The sequence below is a fragment of the Ceratotherium simum genome, chromosome X, assembly GCF_057802395.1.
Source record: "Ceratotherium simum simum isolate JZ-2026a chromosome X, ASM5780239v1, whole genome shotgun sequence".
In the NCBI taxonomy this organism is placed as follows: Eukaryota; Metazoa; Chordata; class Mammalia; order Perissodactyla; family Rhinocerotidae; genus Ceratotherium; species Ceratotherium simum.
The window spans coordinates 73,637,235-73,663,672 of record NC_141940.1 but is presented as its reverse complement, the minus strand read 5'-3'; the positions used below and the strand labels follow the sequence as shown (position 1 = coordinate 73,663,672).

Here is a 26,438-nt window from a genome sequence, read left to right as displayed (position 1 = left end):
GTGGCAGCATCCCATATAAAGTAGAGGAATATGGGCACGGATGTTAGCCCAGGGCCAGTCTTCCTCAGCAAAAAAGAGGAGGATTGGCATTGGATGTTAGCTCAGGGCTGGTCTTCCTCACAAAAAAAAAAAAGAAAAGAAAATTGCAGGCCGATATTACCAATGAACATAGATGCAAAAATCCTCAACAAAATACTAGCGAATCAAATACAACAATACATTAAAAAGATCATACACTATGATCAAGTGGGATTTACTCCAGGGATGCAGGGATGGTTTGACATCCACAAATCAATGTGATACACCATATTAACAAAATGAAGAATAAAACTCACATGATCATCTCAATAGATGCAGAGAAAGCATTTGACAAGATACAGCATCCATTTATGATAAAAACTATGAATAAAATAGGTATAGAAGGAAAGCACCTCAATATAATAAAGGCCATATATGACAAACCCACAGCTATCATCATACTTAATGGTGAAAAACTGAAAGTTAACCCATTAAGAACAGGAACAAGGGCAGGCCCAGGGGCATAGTGGTTAAGTTTGTGCACTCTGCTTCGGGTGTCCTGGGTTCGCAGGTTCAGATCCTGGGCACTGACATACACACCGCTCATCAAACCATGCTGTGGTGGCATCTCACATACAAAATAGAGGAAGTTGGACATAGATGTTAGCTCAGGGCCAAACTCCCTAAGTAAAAAGAGGAAGACTGGTAACGTTTGTTAGCTCATGGCCAAACTTCATCACCAAAAAAAAAACGTGAAGAAGACAAGGGTGCCCACTCTCATCACCTTTATTCAACACAGTACTGGAGGTTTTGGCCAGAGAAATTAGGCCAGAAAAGTAAATAAAAGGTATCCAAATTGGAAAGGAAGAAGTGAAAATCTTGCTGTTTGCAGATGACATGACTCTATATAGAAAACCCTAAAGAATCCATCAGAAAACTATTAGAAATAATCAACAACTACAGCAAACTTGCAGGGTACAAAATCAACTTAAAAAATCAGTTGCATTTCTATACTCTAATAACAAACTAGCAGAAAGAGAACTCAAGAACACAATCCCACGGACGATTGCAACAAAAAGAATAAAATATCTAGGAATAAATTTAACCAAGAAGGTGAAAGACCTATACGTTGAAAGCTACAAGACATTACTGAAAGAAATTGAAGGTGACATAAAGAAATGGAAAGATATTCCATGCACATGGATTGGAAGAATAAAAATAGTTAAAATGTCCATATTACCTAAAGCCATCTACAGATTCAATGCAGTCCCAATCAGAACCCCAATGACATTCTTCATGGAAATAGAACAAAGAATCCTAAAATTTATATGGAACAAGAAAGGACACCAAATAGCAAAAGCAATCCTGAGAAAAAAGAACAAAGCTGGAGGCATCACAATCCCAGACTTCAAAATATACTAGAAAGCTATAGTAATCAAAACAGAATGGTACTTGCAGAAAAACAGACAGAATCAAGAGCTCAGAAATAAAGTCACACATCTATGGACAGCTAGTTTTGGACAAGGGAGTCAGGAACAAACAATGGAGAAAGGAAACTCTTTTCAATAAAGGGTGTTGGGAAAACTGGGCAGCCATATGCAAAAGAATAAAATTAGACCATCATCTTACACAATACACAAAAATGAACTCAAAATGGATTAAAGACTTGAAGGTAAGATGTGAAACCACAAAACTCCTAGAAGAAAATATAGGCAGTACAACTCTTTGACATTGGTCTTAGTAGCATCTTTTCAAATACGATGTATACTCAGGCAAGGGAAACAAAAGAAAAAATAAACAAATGGGACTACATCAGACTAAAGAGCTTCTGCAAGGCAAAGGAAACCAGGAACAAATCAAAAAGACAACCCACTAACTAGGAGAAAATATTTTCAAATCATATATCCGACAAGGGGTTAATCTCCAAAATATATAAAGAACTCATACAACCCAACAACAAAAAAACAAACAATCTGAACAAAAAATGGGCAGAGGAGATGAACAGACATTTTTCCAAAGAAGGTATACAGATGGCCAAGAGGCACATGAAAAGATGTTCAACATCACTAGTTATTAAGGAAATGCAAATCAAAACTACAATGAGATATCACCTTACATCTGTTAGAATGACTATAATTACCAAGACAAAAATTAACAAATGTTGGAGAGGATGTGGAGAAAAGGGAACCCTCATACACTGCTGGTGGGAATGTAAACTGCTACAGCCTCTATGGAAAACATTATGGAGATTTCTCAAAAAATTAAAAATAGAAATGCCATATGATCCAGCTATTCCACTACTGAGTATCCAAAGAACTTAAAATCAGTAATTCAAAGAGACTTATGCACCCCGATGTTCACTGCAGCTTTATTCACAATACCGAAGACATGGAAGCAACCCAAGTGTCCATCAATTGATCAATGCATAAAGAAGATGTGGTATATATATACGTATATATATACATATGTATATATATACGTATATATATACAATGGAATACTATTCAGCCATAAAAAACACAAAAGCGTCCTATTTGCAACAACATGGATGGACCTTGAGGGTATCATGTTAAGTGAAAGAAGTCAGACAGAGGAAGACAAACACCACATGATTTCACTCATATGTGGAAGATAAACAAACATAAGGACAAAGAGAACAGATTAGTGGTTACCAGAGGGGAAGGGGATTGAGGGTGGGCAAAAGGGGTAAAGGGGCACATGTATATGGTGACTGACAAATAATAATGTACACCTAAATTTTCACAATGCTACAAACTACTATGACCTCAATAAAAAATACAATCCCATTTAAAATTGCAACAAAAAGAATAAAATACCTAGGAATAAACTTAACGAAAGAGGCGAAAGATCCGTACACCGAAAACTATACAACACCGCTGAAAGAAATTGAAGAAGACACAAAGAAATGGAAAGATATTCCGTGCTCTTGGATTGGAAGAATTAACATAGTTAAGATGTCCATACTTCCTAAAGCAATCTACAGATTCAATGCAATCCCTATCAAAGTTCCAACAACATTTTTCACAGAAATAGAACGAAGAATCCTAAAATTTATATGGAACAACAAAAGACCCCGAATAGCTAAAGGAATCCTGAGAAAAAAGAACAAAGCTGGAGGTATCACACTCCCTGATTTCAAAATATACTACAAAGCTATAGTAACCAAAACAGCATGGTACTGGCACAAAAACAGACACACAGATCAATGAAATAGAATCGAAAGCCCAGAAATAAACCCACACATCTATGGACAGCTAATCTTCAACAAAGGAGCCAAAAACATAGAATGGATAAAAGAAAGTCTCTTCAACAAATGGTGTTGGGAAAACTGGACAGCCACATGCAAAAAAGTGAAAGCAGACCCTTACCTTACACCATACACAAAAAGTAACTCAAAATAGAGTAAAGACTTGAATGTACGACCTGAAACTATGAAACTTCTAGAAGAAAACATAGGCAGTATGCTCTTCGACATCGGTCTTAGCAACATATTTTCAAGCACCATGTCTGACCGGGCAAGAGAAACAATAGAAAAAATAAACAAATGGGACTACATCAAACTAAAAAGCTTCTGCACAGCAAAGGAAACCATCAACAAAATGAAAAGACAACCTAACAATTGAGAGAAGATATTTGCAAACCAAATATCTGGTAAGGGGTTAATCTCCAAAATTTATAAAGAACTCATACATCTCAACAACAAAAAGACTAACAACCCAATTAAAAAATGGGCAAAAGATCTGAACAAACATTTCTCCAAAGAAGATATACAGATGGCCACAGGCACATGCAAAGATGTTCAACATCACTAATTATCAGGGAAATGCTAATCAAAACTACAATGAGATATCACCTCACTCTCATCAGAATGGCTATAATTAACAAGACAAGAAATAATAAGTGTTAGAGAGGATGTGGAGAAAAGGGAACTCTCATACACTGCTGATGGGAGTGCAAACTGGTGCAGCCACTATGGAAAACAGTACGGAGATTCCTCAAAAAATTAAGAATAGAACTACCATATGATCCAGCTATTCCACTGCTGGGTATTTATCCAAAGAACATGAAAACACAAATGTGTAAAGATATATGCACCCCTATGTTCATTGCGGCATTATTCACAATAGCCAAGACTTCGAAGCAACCTAGGTGCCCATCAAGGGATGAAAAGATAAAGAAGATGTGGTATATATACACAATGGATTACTACTCAGCCATAAAAATGATGAAATCTTGCCATTTGCCACAACATGGATGGACCTTGAGGGTATTATGCTAAGTGAATAAGTCAGAGGGAGAAAGTCAAATACCATATGATTTCACTCATAAATAGAAGATAAAAACAACAACAAACAAACATATAGAGACAGAGATTGGATTGGTGGTTACTAGAGGGGAAAGGGGGAGTGTGAAAACAGTGATTTGCACATGTGTGTGGTGATGGATGGTAATTAGTCTTTGGGTGGTGAACATGATGTAATCTACACAGAAATTGAAATATAACAATGTACACCTGCAATTTATATAATGTTATAAACCAATGTTACCTCAATAAAAAAATAGGCAAAGGACTTAAACACTTCTCCAAAGAAGATATACAAATGGCCAGTAAGCACATGAAAAAATACTCAATGTAATTAGTTATCATGAAAATGCAAACCAAAAGCATAATGAAAAACCACTTCATACCTACTAGGATGGCTATAATAATAATTTAAAAATAAACAGAAGATAACAAGTGTTGGTGAGGATGTAGAGAAACTGGAACCCTCATACATTGCTGGTGGGATTATAAAATGGTGCAGCCACTATGGAAAACAGTTTGGTGGTTCTTCAAAAAGCTAAACATAGAATCACCATATGACCCACCATTTCTAGTCCTAGATATATATCCAAAAGAATTAAAAACAGAGATTCAAACAGACACTTGTACATCAATATTCATAGCAGCACTATTCACAAAAGCCAAAAGGTGGAAACAACCCAAGTATCTATCAATTGATGAATAAATAAAAACATGTGGTATGTACATACAATGAAATATTATTCAGTCATAGAAAGGAATACAGTTCTGTTACATGCTACAATGTGGATGAACCTCGAAAATATTAATGCTAAATGAAATAAGCCAGACACAAAAGGATAAATATTGTATGATTCCACTTATATAAAATATTTAGAACAGGCAAATTCATAGGGACAGAAAGTAGATTAGAGATTATCAGGGGCTGTGGGGAGGGGGCACTGAGGAGTTAATCATGTAATGGGTATAGAGCTTCTATTTGGAGTGATGAAAAATTTTGGAAATTGATAGTGGTGATGGTTGTACAACATTGTGAATGTACTTAATGTCAATGAATTGTACACTTAAAAATGGTTAAAATGGCAAATTTTATGTTATACATATATTTTACCACAATAAAATTTCTTATAGTAGGATATTAACTAATAGATATGAAAAGAAGGATGGAATTAGAAAGATAGCCAGTTGTCAACCATCACAGTACTAATTTAGGCAAGAACTATCAACAGATGGTGAAAGTGGGATGAGCAATTGGATTTTACATAATCTCAAAGTATCACCCTACAAAATACTTATGAATAACAAAGGGAAAAATACATAAGTTTACAGTGGAGAAACCTAAAAGACACCATTTTAATCAAGAGATCAAAGTTAGCATAATAATAGAATAATAGAATAATCAATCAATCAAAATAATAGAATAAATCAATCCTGTATGCCACCCAATAGGAAGTCATGAGAACATAGAATCACTTCTGTGATTTTCTGGCCCCAAACCCATAACCTGGTCTAATCATGAGGAAACTCTGAACAAGCCCAAATTAAGGGTGGGGGAATTGGGGAGACACTGTTTAAGGGTACAGACTTGCAACTAATAGATAAATAAGTTCTGGAGATCTAATGCACAACGTAGTGATTGTAGTCAACAATACTGTATTATAAATTTCAAAATTGCTAGGAGACTAGATCTTAACTGTTCTCAACACGAAAAAGAAATAATAATGATGTGACATGATAAAGATGTTAGCTAAACTACTGTAATAATCATATTGCAATACATAAGTGTATTGAACCAACACATCATACACCTCAAACTTACACAATGTTATATGTCAATTATGTCTCAAAAAAATTTTTTTTTAATTTACAAAAAGCAAATTGTCATGTTCTACAAAACGACTGGTCTATAATCTTTAAAATTGCCAAAGTCATGAAAGTCAAGGTAAGAATAAGAAAGTGTTTCAGACTGAAAGAGACTAGAGACTAGGTGCAATCTTAGATTGAAGCCATTTTGTATAAAGGGCAGTATTGAGAAACTTGAATGGGGTCTCTGCCCAAAGGGTATACAGGAGTTCTTTGTACTATTCTAGTAACATTTCTATAAATATGAAATTGCTTGAAAAAGTTTTAAAGGCTAGGGCCGGCCCCGTGGCTTAGCGGTTGAGTGTGCGCGCTCCGCTGCTGGCGGCCCGGGTTCGGATCCCGGGCGTGCACCGACGCGCCGCTTCTCCGGCCATGCTGAGGCCGCCTCCCACATACAGCAACTAGAAGGATGTGCAGCTATGACATACAACTATCTACTGGGGCTTTGGGGGAAAAATAAATAATAAATAAAATTAAAAAAATAAAAAGTTTTAAAGCCTAGAAGAGTCCCTAGCATATAATTGGTAATATATAAATATTTGCTGAATTAAGTTCTACATTATAACACAGAATTTGGGGGAAACATAAGACCAATCTCACAAGTAGGTACAATTTATGGAGCCCTAGGAACACTCTCTAACATCCAAATATATCTTTGTTATCAATTCACTCTGTGATAATAAAGACTGAAGTAGGCACAGGCACTGAAATAGGGAGAAAGAATGGACAGGGGAGATAAAGCAGAAAAATAAAGAATTATCAACTCTGGAATTTTGATGAGACCCAGTCTGGGAAGCATGCTTTATTTATCCTATGAAATCTCTCATATCTCCAAATCCCAATAGAGAAAAATACTATGGCAGTGATATGATTAACTGCTGTCAACTTTGTCAGCGGGGAAAAAACTCATTTTTTCTTTCTTTTGTCACCTAGCATGAAATATGGAGGAAATATTATCAAAATGATTTAACAATAAAAAGGAAAGCAAAGAAATTTTAAGAGATCATCCTTCCTAGTGAAAAACAAAGGAAGCAACGTATTTCAAAGATCAGCTAATTAAGAGTTCAAAGATCAAATATAATCTCTAAAGGGTTGCATGAAGTAGTAATGATTCTTCTTAGAACTTGATATAGCATATTTTCAAACTCTTGAAGAATAAACGCAGAGATTTCACTAACCATTTTGGGGAGCCTCATCAACATATCTTTACAGCGCAGTACACATGTAGATGCTCTTTGAAAATCCCCTTGAGCAATTGCCTGGGAAAGTAAAAAAATGTCAGTAATTGGTTAAAATGAAATAACAATCTATTTGTCTATAAGTCAATTTTAACATATTTTTAACTGGTGTTAACAAGTATTAATTTGTTTTCTAATCTTTTTAGCAACACTAGTTGGTCTAGCTAAACATAACAGCCAGCTCAAAATACAGAGAAATAAATGGTAAGAAGATTGGGTAACACAGAGTTGATACTGAATAACTGGGAGTCATTTACTTTTTCTGGAAATGCTGAAACTGGTGTACAATCACATAATGCCATGTTTCCTCAGCTTGAATAGCTCTTGTATTTATCTCCACATTAGAGGAAATTTTTAATGTTAAATAGCAGTCTTTTGTCCTAAAACAGGCTCACAATAACCTCATAGTCTGAACTGCTGTGAATCTCTGCTATGAAAGGCGGTTTAGTGCAATCCCATCTTGGGGCCAGAAGAGCTACTCTGATATTTATTATGTATAACCTTGAACCTTACGCACTCACAGCTTCAGTTTCCTCATCTATAAAATGAGGACACTGTAGTAGATTATCTCTAAGGTTCCTTTCAGCTCTACCATTCTATGACCAAACACCCTCAAGTGAACAAAAACATCAATCACACATTACTTGGGTGCTTGTAGAAGAGGCTTGTTTCAGTCATTTAAGAATTTAGATGACAAGGCATATTAAAAAAAAAAAAAGGCCCGGTGGCGCAAGCGGTTGGGTGCACGCGATCCGCTGCGGCGGCCCGGGGTTCACCAGTTCGGACCCGGGTGCGCATCGACGCACGGCTTGGCAAGCCATGCTGTGGCAGCATCCCATATAAAGTGGAGGAAGATAGGCACGGATGTTAGCCCAGGGCCGGTCTTCCTCAGCAAAAAAAAAAGAGGAGGATTGGCAGAAGTTAGCACAGGGCTGATCTTCCTCACACACACAAAAAAAACATGGACATATACAACAAAGTAATCTTATAAAGTACTTTGTAGGGGGAAAAATCTCTACGTTTGCTATTTTCTTTTCTCTTATGCAGTATCAAATATTCTCGTGCTTTGGATAAGGAAAGAATTGAGTAGAGACATGAAAAGATGAAGAAGATAAGAAGGTAGCTTCGCTTTAGTTTTCTCCTCTATCTACCTGCTGAATATTAAGCTAGACATCTTGCTGAGTAGATACCTTCTTCTAAGGCTTTGATACTAGATTTTGTAAAAGAGGAAAATAAATAGTAAACACAAGAGCCTCAAAAAGCCAAATCACAATTATCTATAGAGATTACAAAATAATATTCCCATCTATATGAATAAGTGTTTGATGAATACTTGCTGATTGATTCATTATTCAAGGTGGAGAAAATCTTATTATAAAAGAGAAATGCTGAGTGACAAACCCCATATCGGAGGATGATGCTTTCTGTTCTTATAACATATAAAACAATATAAGCCTTTAATATGCTCAAAGAATCTATAAAGTGTCAATCATTAATCAGATTTTATCTTAGAGGAAATCATAACTCTAATAATTCCAGCTAGTTTCGAAAATTTATTCATGTTTTTGGGCCAGGAGTCAATATTTCAAACCCAAAGGATACAGAATTCAAGTAAAAGAAGTCTTAAAGAAGAGGCAGCATGCTATAGTGCTGTAGCAATGTTTGGTGAGCTTCAGACTCACCTGTGGAGCTTTTTGGAAATCACATGCCCAGGTCCCACCACTTGGAGATTCTGATACATTAGGTCTGGGATGATGCCCAGCCTATACTGATGAGGTGAAAAGAGTATGGGCTTTGGATTCCCAGCTTTTCCACTTCTTGGCTCAGTGAACTTAGGCAAGTCACAACCTCTCTGAACCTCAATTTCCATAATTGTAAAACAGGCACAGTAATGTCTACCACATAGAATTGATCTTATGAGGATCAAATGAGATCACAAGATATGAAAGCATTTTGTAAACTGTAAGGCAGTACACAAAAGTGTGAACAATTTTTGCAGTCAAAACTATCATCAGTGCCAAGAACTGTAATAAGGGAGGTTATTTGCTCTTATGTGGTACTCACTGCTAGTGAAGAGAGGAAGCTTCTCTTAAATCATATCCTAGCAGACCTATAAAGTATTTTAACTTATACTGATGGATCAAGGAACTTAGGTTGGCCCTTCCTTAGAAGAGAGAAAAGCTCCAAGGTTGGATCTGAAGTGCTGCTCAACAGCATTGGATTATTACCATTATGCAAAGAATTAAATGCTAGACTGAACATCACCTAATATGCTACTAAGTGATGATGACAACACGATCAATCCAAAGACAGAAAACTATGCTGAACGGATCCACTAAAAATTTATGCTAACTTCAACTGGACCCTCATTTCAGCTAAGCAATCAAAAATGTTACAGCTCCTAGTACCATGCCAAGTATAAAGTAGATGCTCAATAAAAATTAGTTTCCTTCTTTATTGATTTCCTTAGGACATTTCCCACATAGATGTTCAAGCCCTTTTTTATGCTTCAAGTGCTCCATAACATGCCACACCCTCCTACTATACCCCTCCCAAAAATTACTTTGCCTTCCATCTTAATAAAAAAAAAAAAACTCATGTGCTCCCTTATCCAATATCTAATTCTCTTCTGCCATTTAAAATATCTATCTTACCCTATCTATCCTTTCCTTACCATAAAAAATTCACAATCTTCTTAATTTTCACACCATAGTTAGTTGCTCATCCTTTGTTTTTCTGTGGAACTTCATTCATATTTCTTTTAAAGCAATTACCCTGTTGTAATGCATCTGTTTACACATCTGTATCTCCCACAAAACTTACCTAAAGCTCCTATAGGAGAGGTACCACATACTAATGTTATTGATCATTTTATCTCTAGTGTACAGAGTATTGACTTATATAGCAGGCACTAAATAAATATTTATCCATCTATATACGCACTTGATCAGATTAATTTCCATCTCCTTCTGGTATATCAATTAACCCCCCTCCTCTTTATCCAACTTCTCCAATCTTCTTCTCCCTGGTTCTTATATTCTACCTGTAATGTGTTCATATATACTCTATTTTGAAGATAACCTTCCTTTGACCATGCTTATCTCAGTAGCTACAACTCAATTTTTCTTCTTCCCATTGTCAGACATCCTGACAGAATATGCTATATTCATGGTTCTCAAATTTTAGCATAAGACAGAATCATCTGGAAGTCTTGCTAAAACACAGATTGTTAGGCTCTACCTCCAGAATTTCTGATTCACTGGGTTTGGGCTGGCATTGCATTTTTAACAGGTTCCCAGCGCTGGTCCAGGGACCACTCTTTCACAGCTCTAGACCAATCCTATACCAATAGTTCTGATTCTTCTTGGTCTCAGGAGCCCTATAACTCTTAAAATTATTGAGGAGTCAAGGAGATTTTGTTTATCTAGGTTATAGCTATCAATATTTAACATATTAGAAATTAAAACTGAAACTTTAAAAAGTATCTATTCATTGAAAAATGAATATAAATATTATGTTAATATAAATAACATATTTTTATGAAAACTAACTATATTTTCCCAAAAAAATTAGCAGAAGAGTACCATTGTATCACATTTTTACAAATCTATTAATGTCTGGTTTAACAGAACACTTGGATTCTCATAGCTGCTTCTGCATTATACCTATTGTAATGTTGTTTTGGTTGAAGTATATGAAGAAAATCCGGTCTCACACATATATGTAGCTGGAAAATAGTCTTTCCAGATAATTGTGGATATTCTTCTTTGACACAACACCAAAACTCAGCAAGTGGCAGTTTCTTAAAGGTTAGTTGCAATGTGAATTCTGGAACCATACCAAACAACTTTTCATACCCTGTTCATATTAAAACCTATGGATCTATCTTACACTTTGACTGGATCTCTTACCCATACATGATTTTGTAACAACATGAATTGGTAATTTGGAAAACACTGGCTCACTGAGTTATGTAGATAAACCAAAGGTTGACACATTCCATTATAACATGTCAAAAAAAAATCACATTCATCCTCAACACTCTTATTCAACATAGTATTGAAAGTTCCAGCCAGCACAATAAGGGTAGAAGAGGAAAAGAATAAAACTGTCTCTATCTGAGGATGACATGATAGTCTACATAGACAATTCCAAGGAATTTACAAAAAAAATTCTAGAACTAATAAGCGAGTTCAGCAAGGATACAGGATACAAGCTCAACATACAAAAATCAATTTTAGGAGAATCACTTCTAAAATGATGGATTAAAGACCTCTGAAACTCCATTCCTCCAGAAAAAGCAATGAGAATACTGGCAAAAACTGTCAAAATGAACTTTTCAGAACTCTGGAAATTAAACAAGGGCTTGCAACAATCTGAGAAGTATTTACTCAAGAAAATCAGCGGATTTTTCTTGAATAAAAGAATCTCCATAAGACAGCCAGCTTTGTGCCATTTCAAATTGCTCATTTTTATCCCCCTCTCTCTAGCCCTGCAATAGCCCTGACAACCAGCAGACTGGGAACCTTATTAGCTGTGAAAAACAGCAGCTTAGCAGCCACTGGAAGGGACAGAAGGAGTCTGGAGGGGCCAAAAAAGCCCCATTCCCAGAGAATTGTCACAAGTTGAGCAGTCTGGCAGCTCCATGGAAAAGCTTCATTCACAGGGCTTTATTTATTTTTTTTACATATAATTCACATACCATAAAATTCACCATTTTAAAGTGCACAATTCAGTGGTTTTTAGTATATTCACAGGTCATGCAACCATCATCACTCTTCAATTCCAGAACATTTTCACCACCCCAAAATAAAACCCATTAGCAGCCACTCCCATCACCCTTTTCTCCCAGCCCCTGGCAACCAACACTCGACTTTCTATCTATATGGATTTGCCTACTCTGGAAATTTAATGTAAATAGAATCACAATACGTGGCCTTTTGTATCTGGCTTCTTTCACCTAGCAAAATAGTTTCAAAGTTCATCCATGTTGTAGCATGTATGAATATTTCATTTCTTTTATGGTTTGATAATATTCCATTGTATGGGTATCCTACATTTTGTTTATCCATTCATCAACTGATTGACATTTGGGTTGTTTCCATTTTGGAGCTATTATGAATAATGCTGCTATGAACACTTGTGTTTCAAGCATTTGTACGAACATATTTTTTTTTTAATTTTATTTATTTATTTATTTTTTCCCCCCAAAGCCCCAGTAGATAGTTGTATGTCATAGCTGCACATCCTTCTAGTTGCTGCATGTGGGACGCAGCCTCAGCATGGCCAGGGAAGCAGTGCGTCGGTGCGCACCCGGGATCCGAACCCCAGGCCGCCAACAGTGGAGCGCGCGCACTTAACCACTAAGCCACAGGGCCGGCCCTATGAACATATGTTTTTAATTCTCTTCTGTATATATATATATACCTATGAGTGGAATTGCTGAGTCATATGGAAACTTCATGTCTAACTTTTGGAAGAACTTCCAAACTACTTTCCACAGCAGCTTCACCATTTTACATTTCCACCAGCAATGCATGAGGGTTCCAATTTTTCCATATCCTCATCAACACTTCTTATTTTCCATCTTTGTGATTATACATATCTGAGTGGGTGTGAAGTAGCATCTCATTGTGGTTTTGACTTGCATTTCCCTAATGACTAATAATGTTGAGCATCTTTTCATGTGCTTATTGGCCATTTGTTTATCTTCATTGGAGAAATGTATATTCAAGTCTTTTGCCCGTTTTAAATTTGGGTTGTCTTTTTATTGTTGAATTCTCAGAGCTCTTTATATATTCTAGATGCTAGACAATTATCAGATGTATAATATGCAAATATTTTCTCTCATTCTGTGGGCTTTTCCACTTTCTTCATAATGTCTTTTGATGAACCAAAGTTTTAAATTTTGATTAAGTCCAACTTAGCAATTTTTTCTTTGCTTGTGCTTAAGGTGTCATATCTAAGAAATGGTTGCCTAATCCAAGGTCACAAAGATTTATACCTATATTTTCTTCTAAGAGTTTTATACTTTCAGCTCTTACTTTTAGGTATTTGACCATAAATGTGGGGGTTTATTTCTGGACTCTCAATTCTATTCAGTTGATCTATATGTCTATCCTTATGCCAGTACTACAATATCTTGATACTGTAGTTTTGTAGTAAGTTTTGAAATTAAGAAGTGTGAGTCCTCCAACTTTGTTCTTTTCCAAGATCTTTTTGTTCTTTTTCAAGATATTTTGGGTCTCATGAATACCTATATGAATTTTAGGAACCGTTTATCAATTTCTGCAAAAAACAAGGCATTTGGAATTTTGACAGGGATTGAATTGAATTGGTAGATCAGTTTTGGGGAATATTGCCATCTTAGCAATAGTATGTCTTCTGAGCCATGAATATCCAATATCTTGCCATTTATTTTGGTCTTAATTTCTTTCAACAATATTTTATAGTTTTCAGTGTATTAGTCTCGCACTTCTCTAGTTAACTTACTCCTAAGTATAATTCCTAAATAAAATTATCCCTTTTCTCAAATGACATGATCTTGTATATAGAATATCCTCAGAAATCCACAAAAAAAACTATTAGAACTAATAAACAAGTTCAGCCAGGTTACAGGGTACAAGATACAAAAATCTATTATATTTCTATCCACTAACAATGAGTAAACTGAAAATGAAATTAAAAAATCAATTCCATTTAAATTAACATCAAAAAATAAAATAATTAGGAATAAATTTAACAAAACAACTGCAAAATTTGCACACTAAAAACGATAAAACATTGTTGAAAGAAATTGAAGAAGACCCAAATAAATAGAAAGACACCCCATGTTCAATAATATTCGTAAGATGGCAATACTTCCTAAATTGAACTACAGATTCAATGCAATTCTCATCAAAATTCTAGATGGCTTTTTTGCAGAAGTTGACACCCTGAACTTAAAATTCATATTGAAATTTAAAGGATCCAGAATAGGCAAAACCATTTTGAAAATGAACAAAGTTGCGGGGGTCACACTTCCCTATTTCAAAACTTACTACAAAGCCATAGTAATCAAGACTGCAGTACTAACATAAGGATAGACATATAAATCAATGGAATAAAACTGAGAGTCCAGAAATAAACTCTTATATTTAGAGTCAATTGATTTTTAATAAGGGTGCAAAGATAATTCAATGAGGAAAGAATAATCTTTTTAAAAAATGGTGCTGGGACTGGATATCCAATGTAAAAGAATAAAGTTGGATACCTACCTCACACCATATGAAAAACTGACTCAAAATGAATCATTGACTTAAATGTAAAAGCTAAAAACTATAAAATTCTTAGACTGAGACTAAAATATAGGAGCAAATATTCATGACCTTGGGTTAAGTTATGGTTTCTTAGATATGACAACTAAAGCACAAGCAACAAAAGAAAATAATAGTTGTCAATTCTCCCCAAATTGATATACAGGCTTAACACAATTCCTATCAAAATTCCAGCAAAAACGTTTTGTAAATGTAGACAATATTATTCTAAAATTTATATGTAAAGGCATAGGAATTAGAATAACTAAAACAATTCTGAAAAACAATAACAAAATGGAAAGAATCACTCTACCCAATTTCAAGAATTACTTTATAGCTACAGTAATCAAAACAGTGTGATATCAGAAGAAAGACAGACCCATATATTAAAAGGAAAGAATCAAGATCCCAGAAATAGATCCACCCACACAAGTATGGCCAACTGATATTTGACAAATATGCAAAAGCAATTCAATGGTGGAAGGATAGTCTTTTCCACTAATGGTGCTAGAGCAATTGTATATCCATAAATAAAAAAAGGAACCTCAATGTAAACCTCACACTTTATACAAAAATTAACTCAAAATCGATCACAGATGTAAATGTAAAAGGTAGAACTATAAAACTTTTAGAAGAAAATATAGGAGAATATCTTTCAGATCTAGGGCTTGGTAAAAAGTTTTGAGACATGACACCAAAGGCAGAATCCATAAAAGAAAAAAATCAATTGGACTTCATCAAAATTAAATACTTTTGCTCTGCAACCCTATTAAAGGGATGAAAGACAAGCTACAGACTAGAAGAAAATATTTACAAATACATATTTGACAAAAGACTCAAATCTAGAATATATAATTCTCAAAATTCAACAGTAAAAAAATCAATCTAATTAGAAAATGGACAAGAAAAATGAACAGACATTTCACCTAAGAGAACATACAGATGGCAAATAAGTGCATGAAAAAAATGTTCAACATCATTAGCCCTTAGGGAAGTGCAAATTAAAATGATGATGAGATATCACTACACAGCTAATAGAACAGCTAAAATAAATTAATCACAATACCAAATGCTGGGAAGGATGCAGATAATGGGATCTCTCATACATTGCTGGTGGGAATTAAAATGGCACAGCCTCTCTAGAAAACAGCTTGGCAATTTCTTAAAAAATAAACCACTAAACATACACTAACCATTTGACCCAGCAGTTGTACTCCTGGGCTTTTTACCCCATAGAAATGAACATTTATATCCACACAAAAACCTGTACACAGATGTTCATACCAATTTTATTTACAATAGCCACAAACTGGAAACAATCCAAATTCCTCAATAGCAAATAGCTAAACAAACTGTGGTATATCCACGCCATGGAATTCTACTTACAAATAAAGAACGAACTATTGATACACAAAACTTAGATGTCAAAGGAATTACGCTAAGTTTAAAAAGCCAGTATCAAAAGGTTACATACTATATAATTCCATTTATATAACATTCCCAAATGACAAAATTATAGAGATGGAAAATAGGTTATTGGTTGCCTGGGACTGGGGATGGCGGAATAGGTATGACTACAAAGGGGAAGCACGAGGGATCTTTGTGGTAATGGAACTGCTCTGTATCTTGATTGTGGTGGTAGTGGTGGTAGTTACACAAATTTATCCATATGATAAAACTATATAGAACTGTAGACACATACACAAGTTCACGTAAAACTGGTGTAATAGGAATAAAGTCTATGGATTGTACCAATGTCAATTTCCTGGTTTTATAATGTACTATATTTATGAAAATGTTACCACTGAGGAAAACTGGGTGAAAGGTACACCAGAACTCTTTACTATTTTTGCAACTTCTTGTGAATCTATAATTATTTCAAAATAAAAAGTTTTTAAAACTCACATAAATTAATATCACCATCAATTTCATCAGAAAAGTCTAAGTATCTGGAAGCTATCAAGCTCATGGTAGAGGTAAAAGTTTTCCAAAGTTATAATTTTTACTTAAAAGCTTAAATTTTATCACTGGCAACAAATACCGTTAGGTGCTTTCCTTGAAGTCACATTCTCACTTCATTCATTTTTAATGAAAATGTCTGCTAACTACCCAAGACTGAATGAACAAAGTTTATCTGTCAGTCACTCTTTCCAGTAAAAATGGTGTTCTGTGAAAACAGAAGTAGGTACTTCAGCTTCCAAGTCAAACAATCACATAAGGGCGTTTCTTCAAGACAACCACCGTACTTTAATATGCAGCGGAAGTGCTCTGTGGGTGCTTCCCTTTTCATTACATAGAATATTAAAATGATATGTAGTACTCAAGGGTCAAGATTTAATAAAATTAATCATTTTTACTGTTCCATTTTTACTATTCCACAAAATACCCCCAAAGGTATTTTTAAGTAAAACTGGCATTCTTTTTACTGCAAGTGTGTAGCAGTGAAGAATACAGTGACTACTAGTCAAGAGTGTGCCACTGTCTTAATTCATGTTAAAGTGCCACCATTGCTTTTGCACCACCAGTACAAACGCCAATATAGCAAAGGCAAATCACTTAGAATTATTATGGAAACAGTTTCGACCTCACAGACATCTCCACCATACTAACTTCTTCCATTGGCCTCATCATCCACTCAGCCCTTAAACTCCTACAGTCTGTCTTCCACTTTTACCTCGCTATTAAACTGTTTTCTATGGTCACTATTGTCTTCCTAAATGCTAAGTCCAATATCCTTTTCTCCAACCTCATTTTCCTTTATTTCTCTGACGCATTGGCCACTGCTGATCATCCCTTTTTCCTTGAAAAGTTCTTCTCTTTTCATACATGACTCACTGTTCTAGTCCTCCTTCATCTCTGGTATGTCATGTCTTTGTTTGCTCTACTTTTTACTACATCCCTCCCAACACGTAAATGTTTGTGAAATGAATTGGCTTTCTTATTATCTTCCCTTTCCTGCCTCCAAGAACCAAATGATTCAGTCCTTCTCACTGATCATAAATGCTTGCTTACTTTATAATATCTCCTATATCTGCCCCCTTCCTTCCCATTCTCATTGCTACTGCTATAGTCCAGCTCTCATCATTTCAAGCTTACACTATCCTCCATTCTGTTCACTTTTTCAATCCACCTTAAACACTATTGCAAGTTTACTCTTCACTTGGTGCCACCTCACCTCTTCCCAAAAAACCTTCAACCATCCCACTGCCTTTAGGAAAACATCAAAAGTATTTTTTCAGAGAGGTATATTTAGGCCTTCTCAACTTGGCCCAACTTTTTTCTCTAAACTTAGTCCTTACTATGCCCTTGCACAAACACTTTCCTTTGAATAAACTGGTCACCCAACATTCCTTAAACAAGACATGCACATTTCTGCCCATATGACTTTGCTCATGCTCAAGCCTTTGCTCTGCCTAGAATATTCTGTGCCCTCTTCCCCACTTTTCTAAATCTATTCCTTCCTTCAAGGCCAAATCATGTCCTAAATCCTTTGTGCATCTTCCTTTACAGCCCAGCCCACGATGATCCCCCCCCTTCTTACACTGTTACGGTACTTGTCTATGCCAGTGTTTCTCAATCTTTTGTATCTTATATACTACTACCACTCTTTTTGGGAGGATGAAGAGGTTAGAGAAGGATAATAGGAGAGCAGATTCCTTTGTACAACACCCATTTACATATTATCTATTACATGCCAAGCACCATGCTAGATGATGACAATGTAAAGATTAATTTTTTATGTCACTGCTTTTTTGTTGTTGAGGAAGATTCACCCTGAGCTAACATCTGTTGCCAATCTTCCTCTTTTTCTTTTTGCTTGAGGAAGATTTGCCCTATGCTAACATCTGTGCAAATCTTCCTCTATTTTGTATGTGGGTCACCGCCACAGCATGGCTGCCAACGAGTGGTGTAGGTTCGTGCCTGGGAACCGAACCCAAGGCACTGAAGCAGAGCGCGGCAAACTTAACCACTATGCCATGGAGCCGGCCCCAATGTTACTGCTTTTTTAACTAGTAGGAGAGATAGTGGACCAGGGCCCTTAGAACAGTAGAGAAAGTGAGCTTTCCACTTGGCTTGCATCTCCAGGACACCCTCCATCATAGTCATTATGGATAAGCTCATGGCTCCTGCCTCTGTGTGACCTTGCCAGCTTCTACAAGTGGTCTTACCCCAGTAAAGAGGGAAGGAAGTATAAACACAACACATGACCCTTGCATCTACAGATGATAGGACAGCAGAAAGAGGCACTGCCAACAGACAAGGGAAATGGGAAATTAGGAGAAACACCAAGATCTATAGTTTCTTCTACAATGCTAAAAGATTACAGATGGATAATCTGTGGCTCAAGGGTAAAGAGAAGAGGGAGTTGGTGTCAAGATGGTGGCATAGGTGGACTCTGAACTCACCTCCTCCCATGGACACAACAAATTGACAGCTACTCTTGGAATAATTAACCCTGAAAGAGAACTGAAAACTGGATAAAAAGAACCCCCACAACAAGAGACAGTCCTGACTGAGATGGAAGAGCCAGATATTCCTCTCTGGAGAGAAAAAAAAAGCCACCTTCACAAGCCACAGTGCTTCACGGCTGCCCAGGAGCAATCCAAAGGTATGCAGCCTTCCCTGGAGGAGTGGGGGACCTGAGCGGGGGAGCATTTCTGCTATAAGCATCTTTTGGTCCCAGCACAACCAAGACGAGTGTCATAGTGTCTGGCTGTGCTGGCTACTAACAGCAGTGGGAATACCCCCAGAAAAGCTATCAGACATAAGGATAAAAAATCTGGATCTTAAAGGGCCCACATACAAATTCACCCATTTCAGAAGGCAACCTAAAATCACCAGAAAGAAAGGTGCATAGTCCTTTGGTGAAAAGAGGCTCACCTGATACACTCTGGGTGCATCTCAGTGAGAGGTGAGACCTCTCCAGGGACTGAGACATTGGCAGCAGCCATTATTGTGACCTAGTACGGGCATGCTGACATAGACGCTGGCAGACGCCATTGGAGTTCTTCCGTGGCCTGCTAGCCCAGGGTCGCCCCCACCCACTAGAGCACTGATTTAATCCAGCTCAGTTAGGGCAGGCAGCCTGCCCTAGGGATTGGCTCCACCCAGTAGCAAGCCTTCAAGCAACTGGTAGACATGCGTAGGCTGGGTGCCTGCAACGTCTGAAGCCAGGCAAGTGGGTCCACCTCTGTGGGGCAGAGTGGGCACAAGGAGCGGGTGGAGTGTGGGAGGCCTCAGCAGTGGGGTGACTGGGTCTGCTTCAGGAGGTCAGGGTGCACACACGGGACAGGACTGTGTTGACGGGGTATGTGGCCCTGTGGGTAGTGGGACTTGTCAGTTACAGAAGACTTGTGCTTCTCAAACAGCCACATAGGGGATAGGCTCCCCACTTCCAAAGCATGAAGCAATTAGGTGCTCCCATGCCTGGGGCCAGTCCCATTAAGCTACAATCCTGAGACAGCTGACAAGAACCTTGTAGGCTGGAGGTCTACAGCAATTGTAAACCCCTAAGCCTAACAACCAGTCATGCTAGGGGCCTACTCACTTAAAAGAAAAACCACAGAAGGAATGTGCTATTAGACCTTGCAGCCAACTGTGCTGGGTCCCCCAACATGCGATAAAGTGACTGAATAGTCCATAGCAGCCACATGCAGCTGAGCAATACAATCAGCTGGCCAGGGTGACAGCACAGCCTTCCTGGGCGCCTGCAGCAAAAGCAACCCTGCCACAACAGGACACATGTAACCCACACAGGGGTCACTCCTGGAACATCTGGAACTGGTGACGAGAGGGAAGCATACTGCTGGGCCTCAAAAGGAATCTCTTATATAAGGCAACCTCTCCAAGATAAGGAGACATAGCTGACCTACCTAATACATAGATATAAGCACAGAGAAAGAGGTAAAATGAGGAGGCAAAGGAATATGTTCCAAGTAAGGGAACAGGACAAAACTCCAGAAAAAGAACTAAATGAAACAGAAATAAGAACCTACCTGACAAAGAGTTCAAACAAAAAGTCATAAGGATGCTCACTGATCTTGGGAGAAGAATGGATGAACTCAGTGAGAACGTCAACAAAGAATTAGAAAATATAAAATAGAACCAATCAGAAATGAAGAATACAGTAGGGGAAATGAAAAATTCACTAGACGGACTCAAAACCAGAGTAGATGATACAGAAGAACAGATCAGCGAGCTGGATGAAAGACTAGAGGAAATCACCCAAGCTGAACAGATAAAAGAAAGAAGAATTAAAAAGAACAAGGACAGTCTAAGCGACCTCTGGGACAACATCAAATGCACTAACATCCATGTCATAGGTATCCCAGAAGGAGAAGAGAGAGACAAAGGGGCAGAGAATCTATTTGAAGAAATAATAGCTGAAAACTTTCCTAACCTAAGAAAGGAAACAGACATCCAGGTAGGTGAAGCACAGAGAGCATCAAACAAGATAAACCCAAAGAGGCCCACAGCAAGACACATCTTAATTAAAACACACAGAATTAACGATAAAGAGAGAATCCTAAAACCTGCAAGAGAAAGGCAACAAGTTACATACAAAGGAAACCCCATAAGGGTATAAGCTGACTTCTCAGCAGAAACCTTACAGGATAGATAGAGTCGCATGATATATTTAAAGTGGTAAAAGGAACAAACCAACAGTCAAGAACACTCTACCCGGCAAGATTATCATTCAGAATAGAAGGAGATATAAAGAGTTTCCCAGACAAGCAAAAATTAAAGGAGTTTCTCACCAAGAAACTAGTCCTACAAGAAATGCTATAGGGATTTATTTAAAGGGGAAAGAGAAGACCACAAATAGGAAAAAATTACCTATTTACATGATAAGAGGGTAATGGATACAAACGCACAAAAAAGAGGTTAGATATGGGATCAAAAACATAAAATGTGGGAGGAGGGGAGTAAAAGAGTAGAGCTTTTAGAAAGAGGTCACACAAAAGAGATCATCAATTCAATACAGATTGCTATATATTTAGGTTATTATATATGAACTTCATAGTAATCACAAATCAGAAACCTATAATAAATACACAAAAAACTAAGAGAAAAGAACCCAAATATAATACTAAAGAAAGTCATCAAACCACAAGGGAAGAGAGCAAGAGAAGAAAAGAACAGAGAAGAACAACTAAAACACCCAAAAAAAAGTAACAAAATTGCAATAAGTACATACTTACGAATAGCTACTTTAAATGACAATGGACTAAATGCTCCAGTCAAAAGCCATAGGGCGGCTGATTGGATAAAAAAATAAGACCCATATATATGCTGCATACAAGAGACACACTTCAGACCTAAACACACTCACAAACTGAAAGTGAAGGGTGGAAAAAGATACTCCATGTAAATGGCAATGAAAAGAAAGCTGGGGTAGCAATACTTAGATCAGATAAAATAGACTTTAAAACAAAAACTGTAACAAGAGACAAAGAAGGGCACTGCATAATCATCAAGGGAACATCCAACAAGAGGATATAACAGGGCCAGCCCCATGGCTTGGCAGTTGGGTGCGCGCGCTCTGCTGCTGGCGGCCCAGATTCGGGTCCCAGGCGCGCGCCGACGTGCCGCTTCTCCGGCCGTGCTGGGGCCACATCCCACATGCAGCGGCTGGAGGGATGTGCAGCTGTGACATGCAACTGTCTACTGGGGCTTTGGGGAAGAAAAAAAGGAGGAGGATTGGCAATAGATGTTAGCTCAGAGCCGGTCTTCCTCAGCAAAAAGAGGAGGATTAGCATGGATGTTAACACAGGGCTGATCTTCCTCAAAAAAAAAAAAAAAAAGAGGATATAACACTTGTAAATATCTATGCACCCAACATAGGAGCACCTAAATATGTAAAGCAATTATTAACAGACACAAAAGGAGAAATAGACAGTAACACAATAATAGTAGGGGACTTTTAACACTCCACTTACACCAATGCATAGATCATCCAAACAGAAGATCAACAAGGGAACATTATCCTTAAATGACATATTTGACCAGTTGGACTTAGTAGATATATACAGAACACTCCACCCCAAAACCGAAAAATACACATTCTTTTCAAATGGACAAGGAACATTCTCCAGGACTGGTCACATATTAGGCCACAAAACAAGTCTCAATAAATTTAAGAAGACTGAAATAATACCAAGCGTCTTCTCTGAACACAACAGCAAGAAACTGGAAATCAACTAGAGGACGAAAATCAGAAAATCCACAAATATGTGGAGATTAGACAAAATGCTACTGAACAATGATTGGGTCAATGAAGAAATAGAAGGAGAAATCAAATACCTGGAGACAAATGAAAATGAAACTACAACATGCCAGAATTGATGGGATACAGCAAAAGTAGTTCTAAGAGGGAAGTTTATAGCAACACAGGCCTACCTCAACAAACAAGAAAAATCTCAAATAAACAATCTAACAGTGCACCTAAAGGAACTGGAAAAAGAAGAACAAAGACCAAAATCAGTAGAAGGAAGGAAATAATAAAAATCAGAGCAGAAAAAATTAAATAGAGACTAAAAAAAATAGTAAAATTCATTGAAACTAAGAGCTGGTTCTTTAAAAAGTTAAACAAAATTGACAAACCTTTAGCTAAATTCACCAAGAAAAAGACAGAGAAGGCTCAAATAAATAAAATCAGAAATGAAAGAGGAGAAATTACAATGGATGCCTCAGAAAAACAAAAGATTGTAAGAGACTACTATGAAAAGCTCTACACCAACAAACTGGATAATCTAGAAGAAATGGATAAATTCTTAGAATCATATAACCCTCCAAAACTGAATCAAGAAGAAATAGAGAATCTGAATAGACCAATCACCAGTAAGGAGATCGAAACAGTAATCAAAAACCTCCCGAAAAATAAAATTTCAGGATCAGACAGCTTGCCTCGTGAATTCTACCAAACATTGAAAGAAGACTTAATACCTATCCTTCTCAAACTCTTCCAAAAAACTGAAGAGGAGGGGAAGCTTCCTAACTCATTCTACAAAGCCAACACTACCCTGATTCCAAAACCAGACAAGGACAACAGAAAAAAAAGAAAATGACAGGCCAATATCATTGATGAACACAGAAGCAAAAATCCACAACAAAATACTAGCAAATTGAATACAACAATACATTAAAAAGATCATACAACATGATCAAGTGGGATTTAATCCAGGAATGCAGGGATGGTTTGACATCCACAAATCAATCAACGTGATACACCACATTAACAAAATGAAGAATAAAAATCAGATGATCATCTCAATAGATGCAGAGAAAGCATTTGACAAGATACAGCATCCATTTATGATAAAAACTCTGAATAAAATGGGTATAGGAGGAAATTACCTCAACATATTAAAGGCCATAAAAGACAAACTCACAGCTAATATCATTCTCAATGGTGAAAAACTGAAAGGTATCCCTCTAAGAACAGGAACCAGACAAGGATGTCCACTTTCACCATTCCTATTTAACATAATATTGGAAGTCCTAGCCAGAGCAATCAGGCAAGAAAAAGAAATAAAAGAGATCCAAATTGGAAAGGAAGAAGTGAAACTGTCACTATTTGGAGATGACATGATTTTATACATAGAAAACCCTAAAGAATCCACCAGAAAACTTTTAGAAATAAGACACGAATACAGTAAAGTTGCAGGATACAAAATCAACATACAAAAATCAGTTGTGTTTCTATACACAACGAAGTAGCAGAAAGAGAAATTAAGAATACAATCCCATTTACAACTGCAACAAAAAAAATAAAATACCTAGGAATAAACTTAACTAAAGAGGTTAAAGATTTGTACACTGAAAACCAGAGAACATTGTTGAAAGAAATTGAAGAAGACACAAAGAAATGGAAAGATATTCCATGTTCTTGGATTGGAAGAATTAACATAGTTAAAATATCCATACTTCCTAAAGCAATCTATAGATTCAACGCAATCCCCATCAAAGCCCCAAGAACATTTTTCACAGAAATAGAACAAAGAATCCTAACATTTATATGGAACAACAAAAGATCCCAAATAGCCAAAGGAATCCTGAGAAAAAAGAACAAAGCTGGAGGTACCATACTATCTGAATTCAAAATATACTACAAAGCTATAGTAAACAAAACAGCATGGTACTGCCACAAAAACACACACACAGATCAATGGAACAGAATCAAGAGCACAGAAATAAACCCACAGATCCATGGACAGTTAATTTTCCACAAGGGAGCCAAGAACATACAATGGAGAAAGGAAAGTCTCTTCAATAAATGGTGCTGGGAAAACTGGATAGCAACAGGCAAAAGAATTAAAGTAGACCAGTATCTTAGACCATACACAAAAATTAACTCAAAATGGATTAAAGACTTGAATATAAGACCTGAAACCATAAAACTTCTAGAGAAAAACATAGGCAGTACACTCTTCGACATCGGTCTTAGCAACATATTTTCAAGTACCATGTCTGACTGGGCAAGAGAAACAATAGAAAAAATAAACAAATGGGACTGCATCAAACTAAAAAGCTTCTGCACAGCAAAGGGAACCATCAACAAAATGAAAAGACAACCTAACAATTGGGAGAAGATATTTGCAAACCATATATCTGATAAGGGGTTAATCTCCAAAATACATAAATAACTCATACATCTCAACAACAAAAAAACTAACAATCCAATTAAAAAATGGGCAAAAGATATGAACAGACATTTCTCCAAAGAAGATATACAGATGGCCAACAGGTACTTGAAAAGATATTCCACATCATTATCAGTGAAATGCAAATCAAAACTACAATGAGATATCACCTCACACCCATCAGAATGGCTATAATTAACAAGACAGGAAACAACACGTGTTGGAGAGGATGTGGGGAGAAGGGTACTCACATACACTGCTGGTGGGAGTGCAAACTGGTGCAGCCACTATGGAAAACAGTATGGAGATTCCTCAAAAAATTAAGAATAGAACTACCATACAATCCAGCTATTCCACCGCTGGGTATTTATCCAAAGAACATGAAAACCCGAATGCATAAAGATACATACACCTCTATGTTCATTGCAGAATTATTCACAATAGCCAAGACTTGGAAGCAACCTAGGTGCCCATCAAGGCACAAATGGATAAAGAAGCTGTGGTATATATACACAATGGAATACTACTCAGCCATAAGTAACAATGAAATTCAGCCATTTGTGACAACATGGATGGACCTTGAGGCTATTATGCTAAGTGAAATAAGTCAGATGGAAAAAGTCAAATATGAGTATGATCTCACTCATAAGTAGAAGATAAAAAGAATAACAAACAGTCACATAGAGATAGAAATTGGATTTGTGGTTACCAGAAGAGAAGGTGGAAGGGAGGGGGGTGAAAGGGATGATTAGGCACATGTCTGTGGTGATGGATTGTCATTAGTCTTTGGGTGGTGAACATGATGTAATCTATACAGAAATCGAAATATAATGATGTACACCTGAAATTTAAAAAAACAAAGAAAATTTAATGAAGAGAAATTACTTTTGTTCCGCAGCAAAAAAAAAAAATCAAGGAAGCAAAAATAAAAAGTCCAAAACAATTAAAATCAGGCACATCTATTTCCACAATAAATATGAAGGTATTAAATGCAAAAAAAAAAAAAAAAAAAGGAGGAGTAAGCAGAAGATTATCCATCACCCTGCAGGGGGATATA

At 36.7% G+C, this 26,438-nt stretch overlaps 1 protein-coding gene across 9 annotated transcripts in view; it reads right to left on the bottom strand.

Moving 5' to 3' along the window:
• Positions 1-26,438, bottom strand: part of TEX11 (testis expressed 11) — a 372,335-nt gene that overhangs the window by 310,733 nt on the left and 35,164 nt on the right. For all 9 annotated transcript variants that reach the window (XR_015550362.1, XM_087426479.1, XM_087426478.1 and 6 more), the window contains one exon: positions 7,384-7,464. Coding sequence is in view for 8 of the 9 variants with exons in the window: in XM_087426479.1 (XP_087282605.1) it covers positions 7,384-7,464 (81 nt within the window). In the remaining variant the exon portion in view is untranslated. The remainder of the gene's footprint in view (positions 1-7,383; positions 7,465-26,438) is intronic.